The 17,547-nt window shown below is 40.0% G+C and overlaps 1 protein-coding gene across 1 annotated transcript in view; it reads left to right on the top strand.

Annotated features, from left to right (window-relative positions):
• Positions 1-17,547, top strand: part of TMEM242 (transmembrane protein 242) — a 29,077-nt gene that overhangs the window by 709 nt on the left and 10,821 nt on the right. Inside the window, exons 2-3 of the mRNA XM_008688523.2 lie at positions 68-168; positions 5,227-5,364. Coding sequence (XP_008686745.2) covers positions 68-168; positions 5,227-5,364 — 239 coding nt within the window. The remainder of the gene's footprint in view (positions 1-67; positions 169-5,226; positions 5,365-17,547) is intronic.

Genomic DNA, 17,547 nt, shown 5'->3' with positions numbered 1-17,547 from the left:
TTTTTTTTTTTTTCTTCTTTAATCTCTCTCCTCACCCTCCACGCCCCACCCCCAAAACTCTTGGCAGGTGGAGTTTTCCTTGGTACTGTGGCTGCAGCAGGAATGCTAGCCGGATTTGTTACAACATTATCATTGGCTAAAAAGAAAAGCCCTGAATGGTTCAATAAGGTTTGTGACACGGAAATCTATTCGTAACATTGTTACTGTTTGCAGATAATTGGCAGCTGTTGTGCATAGAAGTAAAGAAAATGTTGGTGGCCTTTCATATTGTTTTAAGAAGTACACCTATATACACCTCATAGATTCAATAAGTGTACAAATTAATCAGTGGTGTTTATTTTCATTTAGAAAGAAGTATTTAGGGAAGTCTGGGTGGCTCAGTTGGTGGCTTAAGTGTCTGCCTTCAACTCGGGTCATTATCTCTGGGTCCTTGGATCTAGCCCCATGTGGGGCTCTCTTCCCAGTGGGGAGCCTGCTTCTCTCTCTCCCTCTGTGCACTCTCTCTCAAATAAATAAAATCTAGTTATGTGCTTTCTTTTTCTTAAATTTTAGCAGAACAAGACTTTGTAAGTTCATCCAGTACATTTCCTATTCACAACATGACTAAATCTAAATTTGGGTAATTCCCTATCAGTTGTAAGAGGCCCCAGTATTTTATGTACCACTAAGAAAAAAAATGATGCCAGTTAAATTCTTGACACAATACTGATTACCAGAGGCGTTTCTTTTTAATTATTTAAGTAAGCTCTGTACCCAGCGTGGGGCTTGAACTCATGACCCCAAGATCAAGAGTCTCATGCTGTACTCACTGAGCCAACCAGCCACCCTCCCCCCAGAGGCATTTCTATTTCAGAAATGTTAAATTGTTGAAGTGCATCTTATCATTGATGAAAAACATGGGTCAGCTCCTTGAACCCAGAGATCACACATACTTTGTGCTACTGCAGCCCCGTTTCCCAGAAAAGTACCTGACACCTGAGTGCTCAGTCCATTTGGGTTGAATGACCATAAGCTACTTAAGGCAGAAAAGTCTTACTGCATGAGCAAGATTGAGTAATCACTCATGTGGTCATACCCTCAGTTGATGAGGATTTTTCTTCTCATTGACTTGTAGTTACTTGTTTGCATGTGTTATCCTGTCTCTGCTCTCTCCATCCCGTATGGTTTATTTATCCATCATTTCATTGCTTCAGATGTTAACTTGGGATCTTTTATGTGTCAGACATGTGCTAGCTAGGTGCAGGAGATACAAAAATGAACAAAACGTCTGCCCTTCAGGAAGCTAGCATCTGGTGCAGGAGACAAATATTGACACAATTAACTATATAATTATAATTTGATGTTTGCTTGGAAGAACAGTGTTACATGAAAAATCATAAACCAGTCGAGTTCCCTCTCCACTTATATTTTTAATAATCTGATATCATACTTAAGCACTGTAAATACCGTAAAGGAAAAGACCACATTTAAGGTGCTTTTGGTCCCCATCTGAACACTCAAGGCTTAAATGGTACCCAGATCACTGTGACGAACCTTGTGGTCATTTTCGCCCGTATTATAGAACATTTTCAGTGCAGAAATGTATCTTGTAGAAGGAATCATAAAGCCTAACTGAAAGTGATGCTTTAATAGTAGAATTTGTGTTGATTTCTAAGCCTAAATTGCCTGGTTAACCTTTGGGTCACAGACCTTTCTGAGAATCTGATAAAAGCTAGGGATTCTCAGGAAAAAAACACATACCCACATTTACAACTTGGCATTCTGTTTTGTGGTTCTAAGATTTGATTATCACACATGCCTTATCAAACACAGTGGTTTTCAAGCTGTGGTCCAGAGACTCCTAGGGATCCTTGAGACTCTTGGGGGGCTGTAAAGTCAAAACTAAATAGTCACAATAATACTGAGACATTTGTACTAATGGTATAGAAGCACGTGGGGGTAAAACTGCTGGTGCCTTAGTGTAATCAAGGCAGCGGCACCAAACTGTACCAGCAGTCATTTTGTTCTTTGTTACTATGCATCTGTAGTTTAAAAAAAAAAAAGCCCTCATTGCATAAGACTGTCCTTGTTATAGCAGTAGAATTATTGATTTTATTAAATCTTAACCCTTGATTATCCCTCTTTACTATTTCATGTGAGGAAATGGGAAGTATGCATAAAGCACTTCTGATTTATGCCAAAGAAAGACATTTTTCTCCAGGAAAAGCAATTGTGTGATTAAGTTGCATGCTGAACTAGTTGCTTTTTTTCATGTAATACCATATTTTATTTGAAAGAGCAACTGACAAACTAGTTATTCCGAAGTGGGTATTTGGCAGACATTTTCTTCAAAATGAACAAAATGAGCCTGTGTCGTCTCTTCAAGCAAGCACTTGTTGGTATTTGTTGCCAATGATAAAATTGGAGCTTGCGAGTGAAAATTAGATCTTAGAAAACTTGTATCTGCCACTGTGAGCTTGATAGGTGCTTATACATAAAGGCTTTTCTGATGAGATTGGTAATGATATTAATGATGTGAAATTTTAAATATTTAAGAAGTGGTGTCAACATTGGAAAGATCTGCATAACTTGGTAAATCAATATTTTCGGAATGATCATAATGCATGGATAAAAGGCCCATTTGAAATACAAAATAGACTAATGGATTTTAATGTCACAAAGTAAAAAAATTCATTGGTGTGACTTCAGATTCCAGAGTGCACACAGTTTTTTGGGAAGTTTTGGTGGCGCAAGAAGGAAGGCTATTAAAATATTTGTCTCTTTTCCAACCATCTCTGTAAGGCTGGACTTTATTCAGATTCTTCAATCAAAAAACATATTGCAACAGATTGAATACAGAAGCATTTATGAAAATTCATCTGTCTTTGTTAATCCAAACATTTAGAAGATTAATCAAAATGTAAAACATTGCTTCTTTGCACGAAATTCTTTTGTTTTGTAAGGTAGTTGTTTTCATAAAAATAGGTTTATATTAATCTATACTGGGCTTATTTTTAAATGAATTTATACTTAAAATTTAAGAATTTCTTAGTTTTAATTTCTAATATATTAAATATTAATAAGTATAATCCACATAATCAGAAGTCCTTAGGATCCAAGTATAAATGGATCCTGAGACCAGGAAGTTTGAGAACCACTGTTCTGGATGGTTAAATATATTGTGTAAGGTTTGCCTCCCCTCTGGGGAAACATCTGAATTAGAGCATTACTATTGATCCAGACTCTGTTTGAGAGGCTCAGAGGTTCTGGAGCAGTTAATGCATTTGCACTTAGCAAGCGCCAGTTTAAGAATACCACTTAGGCAGTGTACTTTAGAGTCGCTGCCTGGCAGTTTTCTCTGACATTAGTAGTGATAATAATTTCTAGCATCTGAATGCTTACCATGTTTTAGCTGCTGCTGTAAGGGTTAGGGTTCACTGAACCCCCATCACAACCCCAGAGATACTGTTAGTATGTTGTCCCCATTAAACTGAGGCACAGATGGATTAAACAACTTGCTCACCCTGGCACTCTTTCTGTCTTTGATTATTTTTGGAGAAGAAATTATACTATTTTTAGCAATTTTTTGTTTAAATAGACTTCTGTCCACTAGCCTGCAATCTAGGCATTAATTATAATACAGATTCAGAGTGCAGCTCAGGATTTTAAAAATGATCAGCTTTTACTTGGGGACTGTGTGCACTGGTGCTATTTCAGGAGGATGGTCATCATTTTTTTGAGTCTTAACTGCATTGTCTCAGCTGAGTATCACACTAGAAAAGTGGGAGTGGAAAGGCAGTAGTAAATGCTGAGCGAACATTCATTTTTCTTTGTCCTTCATTGAATAAACAGAGGGAGGTGTAAGTGGTGGCTTTTAAAAACACATGTACATATGTAATACGTATATAATTTCTGTCCTTCCCAAGGAAATAAGGAATTTTTAACTTAAGTTTCTAAAATAAAATTTAGGCACTTAAATTGACCCTGTTTTAATAATATTTGGTTAGTGATACTGCTTCTGGATGGAAATTCAGGCCAGTTAGAAGTTAGTGAATTTATAAGAGATCTGTGGTATCTAGTGAACCACTCTGAAATTTTAGCAACATGAGAAAAGGGATAAGAGAGTGTTGTTTTGATCATAGAAAAATAACTAAAGAAACAGCTCTTGAAAATCTGGTTGGGTCTCAGGTATATTACAAACAGGTGTTAAGTCAGCAAATGCTGCATATCTTCGGGGTGAGGGCACCGTGTGAGACATGAAGATACAGGTAAACCAAGCATTTCTGTGTGCCACCAGTAAGATTCGTAATCACAACACGCACTACAAACCTTCAATGGGTTGAGCAATACAAAGAAAATTATTCTAAAAAAGAAAGGCTTGAGTAAATGGAAATTTGTTTCCAGAAGGAAGAGCAAGCATTATAAATTTGCTATCTTAACCACATTAGCTAATCAGTTTGATGACATTGTAATGGAAATACCAATGAATGGGACTCAGAGAAATCTTGACAGAATGTTGTAGGGCTTTTCTGGGATAACTGATAGGCAAAAACAGCAAAGAAAAGTTTTGGAAAAAAAATAATCAGTAATCAGTGCTTTCAGTGATGGGGTGGTTATTCCCTTTTGAAGCATGCACTGCATTCCTGTTCTTCTCTAGGCAAGTTTGTATGCAGATAGTATGAAAGTTATTCAGTTATAATGGTTATAGATTTTTACCTTAATATGATGCCTTGAAACCCAAGAGGAGAATCATTGTTTATTTTCTAGTTTCTCATGAATAACTGCCATACACTGGGTTTCTACTATGTGCCTCACCTCTTTGAGGAAGCCCTCCTAAAGCTTCCTCTAATTGCAACAATAGATTAGGTCTCCTCCTCTGGGACCATGGTGCCCTATGTGTATAGTTTTATCGTTGCACGTTCCATTTAGATCATAATTAACCTTTATGTGTCTGTGTCTTCCCCCTGCAGTCACTGAAATCTTCAGCAGAAAGAAGTTACTCTATTTGCCTTTTTCTCTCCGATACCTAGCACAGCTCCTGGCAATGCCCTGCCTACTCAAATACCTTGTCAGTCAGAGAAGTTGTGGCTTAAGTCACAGTTATTAAGTAGCAAAGCTGCTTTTTGAACTTGGGTTGGTCTGGCTTCCCAAAATTACAGTGACATTCAGGGAGTCGTGAGTTTCAAACACTCCCGAAATAATTACTCTTTCCGAACTGATGACTTTTCCTTTCTGTCTTCATTGCAGGGAAGTATGGCCACAGCTGCTTTACCAGAGAGCGGGTCTTCCCTTGCCTTGCGAGCCCTGGGTTGGGGCTCACTTTATGCGTGGTGTGGGGTTGGTGTGATCAGCTTCGCAGTCTGGAAAGCTTTAGGAGTTCACAGTGTAAGTAACTACAATCCTGTAATTGGTATCTGGAATGTTTATTCTACTTTCTGTGGTCTAAATATGCCTGATTTTCAAGAAGTGTGTGTGTGTGTGTGTGTGTGTGTGTGTGTGTGAGAGAGAGAGAGAGAGAGAGAGAGAGAGAGATTTATACCCCAAGCTAAAAAGCTGTATATTGGGAATGATTGGCTTTTTTTAAACTACTGGTAGGAAGTTCTGTGGACCAGGCTGTGTGTTAGAGGTGAGAATTGACAGTGGTTTGGATAGGTGGCAGTAAGGGAGTTGATGAAAAGAGGTTCTGGATATATTTTGAAGGTAGAGTCAGCAAGGACTTGTTATACATCGGATGTGAGAGGTGAGAGAAAAAATGAAGTCAGGGATCTCCAAGGCTTTTGGCTTGAGCAGCTGGAAGATGGATGGGGACCAGTGTGAGAGGAGCATGTGTTCAGGGGTAATGTTAGGAGCTCAGTCTGGCGCCTATGAGTTTTTTAATAACTGTTAGATAGCTAAGTGGAGAGTCAAGCAAGCAGTTAGATATAGAAGTTTGGAATTCAGAGGAGAGTACAATGTCAAGATGTAAATTTGAGACTCTTCAGTACATGGGTAGTATTCAAAGCCAGGAGACCAGATGAGCTCACCAAGGCATTGAATGTAGAGAGAAAAGAGGTCCAAGGAAGGAGCTCTGGGCGCTCCCAAGGTTTAGAAGTTGGAAAATATGGAGCAAATTAGCAAAGGAGATTTCTCTACCAAAGGAGAAAACCCAGGAGAACCGGGACAATGGTGACTTGGATGTAGGTGAAGAAGGTGTATAGTGGGGTTAAATCATGTAAGATGAGACTCAGGAGTTCGCCAAGTTAGCAGTGTGGCGGTCCTTGGTGGGTGAAGCCTGAGTGGAGTGGATCTAAAAGAATGGAGGCATGTCTTGAGTTCTGCTTTACAGGGAAAGAAAGAGATGGGGTCATAGCTGGAAGGGGGACTGAGATCAAGAGAGGTCTTTTTGTTTGGTTTTGTTTTGTTTTAAGTTGGGAGAATTACTAGCGTGTGAGTATGCTGATGGGAGTGATTCTGTAGAGGGGGAAATTGCAAGGGAGGAGGAGTGATAAGTAATTTTAAGCATTACTGAGTTTTTCACATTTGGTTTAATCATAACTGAACATAAGCATTATTGTACTTTTCACTCAAAGCATACTGATAGACAGATAGATGTTCCTTTTCTTCTGGTCCAACTAACCTTTATTTTTAAAGTAACTTTGCTGGCTAGTAATTGTTTATAATGATAAAGTTGTGTTTACTTGGCAAAGTTAGAAAACCTGTGACTGAAGATTTTGGATGATTTTTGTTAACTTCAGTTTTGCTTTTGACCAGTATAAAATCTTTCCTTCCATTGCAGGCATTGTACCAGACATTTTAGACATAGCAGATTATTTAATCTTTACAAAAACTATGAGGCAGATAGTAATATCCCCCATTTTATAAATGAGGAAATCGGGACTCAGGTTAAGTCACTTGTCCAAGATCACACAGCTTGCAATTGACAGGGTCAGGACTCAGACCCAAGTCTGATTTACAAACCTAGATTTTTTTTTCCAGTATTACCTCCCCTAGCTAAGATAGGAAATAAAGGAGTAGCTGGAAGGGGCCAAAAGGAGGGGAAGAAGGTAGTAAATTTGGTTTTGATCGTGATTGGTTTTGACTGTGATCCACACATTCTTGATAATTTGACAGGTTTTACCGGGTATCTTCAATGTGGGCCTCATCTCCCAACATTGTAATTAACATCAGTCAGGTATAGGACTGTCCATTCTTTCCTCATACAAGAGAAGACCTCCTTTTAGCCTTCATTTTCAGTAGGAAAATGCTTAGGGTATAATGATAAAGCAGGATTCATTTGTATATATAATATGAGAGCAGTTATTTGAAAACAAGTAGAAAAAACTGGAGGGAAATATGGTAGAAATGTGTGGATGAATTATGGGTGTGGGGGTGAATTTTTTATTTTACTTTTCTGTGCGTTCCTTAAATATGTATTGCTTTAACAGTAATACTACCTTTTTAAAAAAATGGTGCTATATTTTATTTTTATTAATTTATGCTAAAAATGAAGCACAGTTGCCTAGACGTTCGCAAAACTTTGACTACATGTGAAATATACTTGAGGGCTTGAAAACTTAATAAGGTCATTAAGCTTTTAGTTTCTATAAAAAGGATGGTCTGTTAGCACTTTATATTGACTTCATGGAATTGTTAGATGATGTTTCCAGAACTTAGTAATGTAGGTCATAAACTGAGTAATAAAGTTTTAGATATTTTAAAATATAAATAGCCTTTGAATGAGAAGAGTCATAATGAATCGATCCAAATTTTCATAGACCAACAAAATTAAGATATTTAGATTAAGTTATATGCTCAAGAACTTGGGCTTTATGGGTTATCCAGTGCTATTCTAGTTTCTAGATGTGAACTTCTTTGTTTTATGGCACCAATAGGAGGATTATGGCCTAAATAAAATAGTTGGGCAAGAAAAATTATTTTCTGATTGGCACTACTGAATACAAGGACACTTGGAATCTTTTTATATCTTCATGTCTTTAAAACATGAGACTACAAATACGCTGCCTCCCTACCTGTAGGTCGTTAGGGATATCAGTTTGAGCTCCATATCTGAGAAGTCTCACAGAAAAAATGAACCACAGGTAGTTTTTCAAGGGCACACCTTTTAAAAGCAGTTGTGTTTATTAATTTGTTCATTCAAAAGACATTTGTGGGCCTACTCTGAGCCAGGCACTGTGCCAAGACAGGGCTCCCCAGTAGATCGTTATTATGGAAGTTTTCAGTTTTAAGACTCTCTAAGCAAATTCTTACTATATGACCCACTCCGAGCCTTGTGGAGAGCAGTATTACATTTCAGTTTTCATTTCGAGAGTTTTGAGGATAATTGTGAGATTGCCCTGAGTCCTGGGAAATGTTAGCTCTGCATGATTAAAGAAAACAATCTTCATCAGAAAATGCTGGACAGAAATGGTCCAGATCTATGCACTCAACAAATAATTGATATCATTCTAGATAAATTCGGGTAAATCAAAATCAATCCCAGTGTCAAATAATTGTTGGTAGCAACCTTGACTCGTCATTATGAAACCCAGTCCAAAAAAAAAAAAAGGGTGCCATCTACTGGCTGAAGGAGAGCAGTTCACACAGCTACATCTGCAGGCCTGAACAAGGGCATGCTGAAATGCTTAAAGCTCTTCAGTTTCTTAGAAATATTTTGGATTTACACTTTGTTTATCCATAGTTATTGTGGAATTTCATTTCACAAAGAACATGTATAATACATCAGATATAAATTTATATTTTACACAATAGTGTTATTGAATTAGAGCTTCCAAAAAGGGAGAGCTAGTGGAGGCTCTCTTGTCAGCCGACTGAAGCCAGTAGGTGTGCCCAGGATTTAAGGTGGGAGCCTCCCTGCCTTCGTGTACAAACCAGTCCAGATTCAGTGTGGGATCCCCTCACCAGTTCCAGCCTGCTGAACAGCACTGTGGGCCAGCATGCAAGGCCTGATTGCTCAGTATGGATTCATCAATTACTTTGAATTATGGTATTTTATCATCTGATTATGATTGAGGTGGCATTAATTTTATAACAGTAACTTAACTGTGAAAAGAATGAGCATTTACTATGGGCCTGTGGTCCCCTAATGCAGTTAATGATCCCAGATGATCCCAAATGATCCTGGGAAACTGCTGTGTTCAGGCCAGGTTCACACTGTGGCAGTATGATTAGATTCTTTTTATTAGGGGCAAGTATTTTAAGTTTAAAGTAGTTAAAATAAATGCTTGTCAGTGAGTAAATACGGATCTCTAGAGATACTATCTAGTAATTCCCCAATTATCAAAAGAAAAACCAGGGCGCCTTGGGTGGCTCAGTTGGTTTAGCATCTGCCTTTGGCTCAGGTCATGATCCCAGGGTCCTGGGTTCAAGTCCCGCATCAGGCTCCCTGCTCAGCGGGGAGTCTACTTCTCCCTCTCCCTCTGCCCCTCCTCCCCACTTGTGCTCTCTTTCACTCACTCTCTCTCTCTCAAATAAATAAATCTTTAAAAAAAAAGCACCATGTAGGGGCGCCTGGGTGGCACAGCGGTTAAGCGTCTGCCTTCGGCTCAGGGCGTGATCCCGGCGTTATGGGATCAAGCCCCACATCAGGCTCCCTCCGCTAACGAACCTCCTTCTTTCCTCGCTCCCTGCTTGTGTTCCCTCTCTCACTGGCTGTCTCTATCTCTGTCAAATAAATAAATAAAATCTTTAAAAAAAAAAAAAAGCACCATGCCACTTACAATTATTTACATGTTACTCAAGTACAAAGACTTAACTTTTGTACCTTTTCTTGTTTATGTTAAGTATTGATACTTGAAAGGATTTCTGAAAAGATGAGCGTATTTATGGTTAGACTATTTTGCCTTTTTTCCTCCCCTTAGAAGGAAAAATGTTGGATGTATAAATAATTCCTGATTGATGTGACTGGGGGAGCTTTAGGGCTTTTTACGCCTGTGGACTCATCTCGTTCAACATTTGTTGGAGGTTGAGGCTGTCTCAGAGTACCGATCAGAATGACCATTGCTAACATTTACTGCGCCTTGTATTTAATATGCTCATGATACCTGGTGTAGTTAGAATTCACAGATAATTTACAGTTGTTGCCCTCAGAGGAGCTTAAATCTCAATAGCAATAAAACCATGAATGAAAACATTTTTAGTTCTTGTGAAATACTTTAAATCGTCCAGAGACTTAAATTTAAAATTAATTTGTAAATAAAGGGAATTTTTAGTTTAGTTTGTTTTTTACCATGTAGGAAGAGGTATTTGTTTTTATTTACATATATTGCTTACTTTTAAAGAAAAATGTGTTTAGGACCTATCTTTTTTAAAACAAAGATGACTTGGTGTTTCTTTTGTAAAATTATGTACTCATTGTGAAAAAAAAAGAGTGTAGAAAAGTACAAAAAGGGAAACAAAAACCACCAGAAATCTTACTGAGTTGTAATCACTTATTACAATAAAAACATCCCTTCAGACTTCTGTAAGCCTATTCATATAATTGTATATAAATGTTTTACTGTTCTATTCTGGAACCTTTTTTCACTGAACAGCCACAAGACCGTCTTTGCATAGTAGACTGTATAAATCTCCATCACTTTTAATGGCTACATGGTGCTCCATTATATTATAATTTACTTAATCAGTCTCCTGCCAGTAGCATTTAGATTGTAATTTTTCACTATTAAGCCCCATATTGAACCTCTGTAGGCATGCATCTTTTTGTACTTTTCTTGGTCAGGAAATTTGTCCTAAAGACAGATGATGTTATTGAATCCAGAGGCATTTAAAAAATGTTTTTGATATCCATTGTTAAGTACAAAGTTTATACATTTAGAAGATATTGACAGTGCATACAGGTTTCCTAGCACCCTTGCCATTAGTGGTTTCTGTTACTTTGAAATGTTTGCCAATCTGATAGACGGAAAATAATCTCTGTCTTCCTTTACTGCCTCTCTCTGAAGTCCCTGCTGCTCTGAAGGCTTTTATGCAAATAATCTGTGATTAAAGCCTTACACATCTCTCCAGTCCCTGTGTTGCCTCCTGATCTGCTGATACAGGTTGCTTCTTTCTCAAGATCCCAGGCTTCCTTTTCCTTAAAAAAAAACGTAGGGGTGCCTGGGTGGCTCAGTCGTTAAGCGTCTGCCTTCGGCTCAGGGCGTGATCCCGGTATTCTGGGATCGAGCCCCGCATCAGGCCTCCTCCGCTGGGAGCCTGCTTCTCCCTCTCCCACTCCCCCTGCTTGTGTTCCCTCTCTCACTGGCTGTCTCTCTCTGTCAAATAAATAAAATCTTTAAAAAAAAAAAAGTAAAACATGTAAATAAAACACCTCTTAAATATTTCTCCAAAAATTGGTATTTGTCTTTCCTATTCTAAGAAATATTCTTTAAGGGGCGCCTGGGTGGCTCAGTCGTTAAGTGTCTGCCTTTGGCTCAGGGCGTGATCCCAGGGTTCTGGGATCGAGCCCCACATCGGGCTCCTCCGATGGGAGCCTGCTTCTTCCTCTCCCACTCCCCCTGCCTGTGTTCCCTCTCTCACTGGCTGTCTCTCTCTCTCTGTCAAATAAATAAATAAAATCTTTAAAAAAAAAAAAAAAAAAAAAGAAATATTCTTTAAGAGAAGTAATATTATATCTTTCCTCTAGGACAATATTGGATTCATTCTAATAAAATGTATTTTTTCCGGCGCTTTTTTGGTAGCTCCTACTAAGTATACTTTTTATGTTAATGTTTACGCTCATTTCTTAATGACCTTATGACCAGCTCTGAGGACTTTTGCTAATTACAGTAAAATATCTTTCTTTTGACTTTTTGCTAATTTCAACATCTAGTAGATGTTGTATTAAATATGTTTATTCCTACGCCATTTTTAAGTTATTCGTCTCAAATGAAGCAACACTATAGTGAATGCTAGAACCACATATGTAAGTAAAACTATGAAAAAGCTTAGAAGTTTTTAACATCTAAGATTTCTAAGAAGGAAATTGACTGTATGCTTTGTACTTTTCTTTGGTTTCAGTCAAAGGTTAAAAACAAATCCGTCTCCTGGCAAATTGTTTAATGGTAGCCACTTCTGAGGGATCTGCAGGGGAAGTCTGAAAATCGACTGAAAATATGTCCCTTTTGCGTCCTTGCCTAATCTAATTTGAGAGCTTCCAAACACCTCTACCAGTGTCTGTCCCCAGGAAGCAAACTTCAGTTCCTTACTCAGATTACCATAACGTCAGCAGACCCAGCTTCACTTCCACTTCCTGATAGTACTTACGAGAATGCCCAGAACACAGAGTCATAATGATCTTGCACAGATAGTTCTGTCAAGCTGAGGGCCTTCAAACAGCGTAAGCATTGAGGAATATATTCCTGGAATCATTTTTAAATTAATTGGAAGTGGCACTGTGCATCACTTAAATTTAGGTCTGAGGTGACAGGAACATCTCTATAATCCTTACTTCCCAATCACCGCAGCTCTAATGGGTGAGGCAGCTGGTGGTAAGAGGCACTCTATGTAATGTGGAAGAGCGATGTCATGACAGACAGAATCATAGGCCCTTGCTCAGTTTAAAATGGGAGATAATGACTAATGTTGTATTTTGTTTTCTGGCGGGGGGGTGTTTTGGCCTAAGCCAAGGGGCTGGAAAAAAAAAAATCAGCTTTTTTGGCATAGTGCCAAAATATTTCTTCTAAAAACCCACCAGTTTCCTTTTATAAGTAAAATAGGGCCCCAAGCGTTTTATTAAGTGGGAATGTGCAACAATTACTAGAAAAGATAAGCTCTGCCATGAAAGCCTTCTTGTTCCAAAGCCTGACACAGATCAGGCTTAATCACCTCAGGAATGTTCCCAGCCTTATTCCACTGGAGGAAAAGTATCCTTGATTTCATTTGGGTTTCCTTTTTCTTTGTCCTTATTTCTAACACAGAGCATAGAAAATTGGACTCACATGAGCAGGTCTCTCTAAATAAAGCACTGTGGAGTGAAGACCTGATAGCCTATGCTTCCCCCTATGCTTAGATGTAAAAGGTATCTATTATTGGTTGGTCACTTAGAAATATCTAAGAATCTATAAAAAAATTTTTATGTGTCTATGTTGATATATTTATATATATTATTATTCATTTACCAGTATATTCTCAAACTGAATTTTCCTGACTGAAATAATTTCTAACAATTTTAAGAAATCTTTTTTTTTTTTTTAAGATTTTTTATTTATTTATTCGACAGAGAGAGACAGCCAGCGAGAGACGGAACACAAGCAGGGGGAGTGGGAGAGGAAGAAGCAGGCTCATAGCGGAAGAGCCTGACGTGGGGCTCGATCCCAGAACCCCGGGATCACGCCCTGAGCCGAAGGCAGACGCTTAACCGCTGTGCCACCCAGGCGCCCCAAGAAATCTTTTTTTTTAATGTGCTGTGTATCTTTCCACAATGTAGACTTTACTGAACATGATTTCACTATTTTTTGATGGCTCAGATATATCAGTTATTGTTTGCCTCTTGGGCTAATGGATTCTGGCCTTTAATAGTTCTTTATTCTTTCTGTAATTTTTCTCAATCCTAGTTTGGCTCTTATTTTTTCCTTCCCACTATCGCATTTACTTCTGAAATGCTGCTGTCTTATTTTATACATCTTATGCTAGGTTCCTTGCTTTGCCCTTAAATTTTCTCCTTCACAGGGTCCATCTGCCCCGGTGGCTTCATCCACACACAGAGGGCTGCCAAGTCTGTGTCTCTAGTTGACCTCTGAGCTCCTTGCCCATAGACCCACTTGCCTGGACACTGATGCTTGGATGTCCTGCAGGCATCATGTGTGTTCCCACCTGAACTGTTATTTCCTGCCCCTCACCCCATCCCCACCCTGCATCCTACTCCTGGAGTGCTCACGGTGAACGACAGCATCATCCACAGAGCTGCCCCGAAAGACTGTGGATTCTGGATTCTGTTCATGACATTTTCTTGCCACTGTATCTAATCACTCACCAAGTCTTGCTTCTCCCACACTCCCACTGTCGTTGGAGTTGGAGGTGTCTCCCTGCCCCAAGATTGTCACGACGGATCTCTGCTCTCCCTGCCTCCCACTGGCCTCTCCATAGTCCTAGCTGCACACTTTGCAAGAGGGCTCTGGCCTTCATCTTCCCCAGACTTCTCTCTGCATCTGTACCACTCACTCTGCCTTTTTTCATGTCACCATGGGCAAGGTGGCCATGCTGCTCCCAAAGGCCCACCACGGCCATCTGCCAAAGAACCTTGCTCCCAGAATTGACCTCAGCCTTTGCTAATCGTCAGTTTTCCATCCGCTGCAGCATGTACAGACACATTCCAGTTCCTCCCGCCTCTGCAGATTCTCTCTTGATGTTCCTCGTCTTGCTGCAACCATCAGCGCACTCATTGCCTTCCCTTTCCTAGAACAGATTTCCGGAAAGAGCTGCCGTGGTCACTGCCTGCACTTCCTCCCCTTTCTTTCCTCAGTGCAGCTGCTTTCCCAGCTGCAGCAGAAGCTGCTGGTCAGTGTCCCCAGTGTCCTCCGTGTTGCCACACCCAGGTCTTCTCTCCATCACCCTATTACTTGACCTCTCAGCAACATTTGACACAGTTGAGCATTCTGTCCTCCGCGAAACACTGTCTTTAGGCCTCTGAGACACCTTTGACCTCACTGGCCATTTTTGCACATCTTTGCTGGCTCCTCCCTGGCAGACCTCTAAACATGGGGCTATCCACTGGCTTCATATTTGCATTCTTGTGTTCTCTGCCTGTGTTCAGACCCTCAGTCCTCTCAATTATAGTCCTCGGCATTTTAAAACAATCCGTACAATCTGATGTCGGATTTGCCCTGAAGCTGCATGTTGTACATCATCAGCTGTGTGTCCCAGAGGCACGCCAGCAACCTGTGTCTTATCGGAACCCTCGGTTTCCTCACCACCTCTCCTCCTGGCTTGCTCCTCCCCTCTTCTTTCCCATTTCAGTCAGCATCACTCCCATCCCCTCAGTTCAAGCCAAAAACCCAGCAGAGACTCATCTTGGCTTCTCTCATTTCCCTTCCTTCCCTTCATGTCATCTATGGGCAGGTCCCGCTCGTTGGCTGTGCTGCTAAACACAGCCTGGCTCCTTTCCTCTCCTCCACCACCATTCACCTTTTGCCTAGCATAGGGAAGGTTTCCTGGCCTCTCCTTGACTTCCGCTGAACTTTTCCTCCACACAGCAGCTGGAGATATCTGTAAAGTGTCAGATCACATCACTCCTCTGCAAAACTCTTCAGTGGCTCCCAGTGAAGAAGTCTTGTGGGATGGGGGACGCCTGGGTGGCTCAGTCGGTTAAGTGTCTGCCTTCAGCTCAGGTCACGATCCCAGGGTCCTGGGATCGAGTCCTGCATTGGGCTCCTTGCTCAGCTGGGAGCCTGCTTCCCCCTCTGTCTGCCACTCCCCCTGCTCGTTCTTTCTCTCTCTGTCAAATAAATAAAACTTTAAAAAATCTTTAAAAAAAGAAGTCTTGCGGGACGTAGCCCCACCTGCCCGCTGGCCTCCTCTTGTACCACACAATCACCCCTCCCACCCCACCCCCACGCTGCCCGCCCTGTGGTACACCGGCTTCCCTCCTGAGGGCCCTTCCTCCAGCTTTTCCGGGAGACTCCTTTCCCGGGTCTTCGAGTGGTGGCTCTGTGTTGGCACTTAGAGTTTCAACCCAATTTCATTTCATCTCCTCAGAGAAGCTTCCCCAGACCATCAGGTATAAAATAAAGTAGCCTCTTTACTCCCACCACTCATTTCCTCTCTGACAGTATCCCCTGTTCTTCTTTACACAGCACTATTGCAAAATGAAGTTATATTGACCATTTTCTTGTTTTATCTGTCCTCACAAAAAGAATGAAAATTTTAGGAAAATGGAGGCCTCATTTTTCTTGTTCATTGTTGTATCCTCAGCACCTGTAACAGTGCTAGCACAGAGGATGTGTCCAGTAAACACCTGTTGGATGGAATCTGATCATGGTTTCTGCCATTTTCAATGGTTCACTCCTCCCTTGAGAATAAAATCCAAGTTCCTTGGAATGGTTTGGTCCCTCTGTAATCTGGCCCCTACTTATTCTTTAACCCGTTGGTTCTTAATGGGGGCATTTTGACTTCCCCTCCCCATAGAAGAAAGATATTTGGCAACATCCGCAGAGAGTTTTGGTTGTCATAACTGTGGGGGTGGTGCTGGCATCTAGTGGACAGAGGCCAGGATGCAGCTCGAGAGCTTGCACTGCACAGGCCAGGCCCCGCAAAGAGGGACCTGGTGCAGATGTCCTCAGTGCTGCGATCGAGAGTCGGCCTGGTTCTCTCTTTGTTGCACTCAGAGTTCTCGCCTGCTGAAAGGCCATGTTCTTCTAGCCTCTGAGCCTTTGTCCCCACTGAACACTTCTTCCTCTTCCTACTGTCCCTGCTGCTGGCTCTGTTCTTTGTCTAGATGGGGTCTTGAGGCAAACTAATTTTTAACTGTTCCAACTGGGAGTTAATCTGTTCTGGCGGTTTTGAGATTGTAAAGGTAACTTAAGTTTCTACCTTTAGGTAAGTTTAAGTTTTTACCTAAATTGAAGGTAACTTCCATTTACAAACATATTCTTCATGTCATTTTTTTTTTGGATGACTAGAACTGTTATTGAGGACTGTGGTATTATTTCTATTAATCCAACTGCAGAGAGTAATTGGAGTGAATTAATAAAACCACACCTATGCAGTTAGAGTCTGTATCCATAAAATTAAGCTTTGTCAGTTTTTAGCTACAATTTGGGATATTTAAACACGTACCAGTGAATTTTAGTTTGTTTTTCATGTTTTGTGCTACATTAAAATATTTCCTTTTTAATGATTAATATACGTGGCTCTTTTAAGTGTATCAAAAATTACGTGTAGATGATTCCTTTAAAGAACGGAAGTGAGATTTGGGTACTTTATTAGATGAACTTGCCAATTCCTGATATGATATTTGAATACCATAAGTGGAAGTTGATTGCAGTGTTTTGACTTGACAGTCTGCCTTTGTTCTATCAGGAAACAAAGCTTTGTGGCCCTACTTGGGTCCCTCCTCAGCATTCCCAGTATCACTGACAAAGGAAAATACTTTAAGGTGCTGGTATTTGCGAAGACCCCCACACAAGGATTACAAAGTTATATAGACTTTAGTATATGAGCAACAGAATCACAGCCCACTAATTTGTTTTAAAACTACAATTTGCATTTTATGATTTTTAAATCACAAAGAAGACTTTTAAAATAATTATGTTTATATAATGCTCTACTTGCTGGTGAGTTTATAGCTTATAATATTAATACTGCTTTCATTGCAGCTTCTCTCTCTCTCTCTCTCTTTTTTTTTTCATATCAAGGGTTTTGTGCAGTGGTTATTTTTTAAAAGCTTTCCAAAGAACAAACCATTTTTTTAAAGGATGAATATATTCTCTCTGCCATTAAATATTTGTTTTCCTGTGTTTCTAGCACTGTAGAATTTCTTTCTTTTTGTATGTTCTGACTTGGTAGGTATTGGCTTTGGCTTTGAAAACAGTTAAGAAATCTTTTAGCTTATCCATATCTTTATCTGAAATTTATACATCAGCCTTGCGAAGAACC

This window comes from Ursus maritimus, unplaced genomic scaffold (assembly GCF_017311325.1).
Source record: "Ursus maritimus isolate PB19 unplaced genomic scaffold, ASM1731132v1 scaffold_13, whole genome shotgun sequence".
Taxonomy (NCBI): Eukaryota; Metazoa; Chordata; class Mammalia; order Carnivora; family Ursidae; genus Ursus; species Ursus maritimus.
Note: the sequence above shows the minus strand (reverse complement) of the source record. Positions and strands in the feature narration are given on the sequence as shown.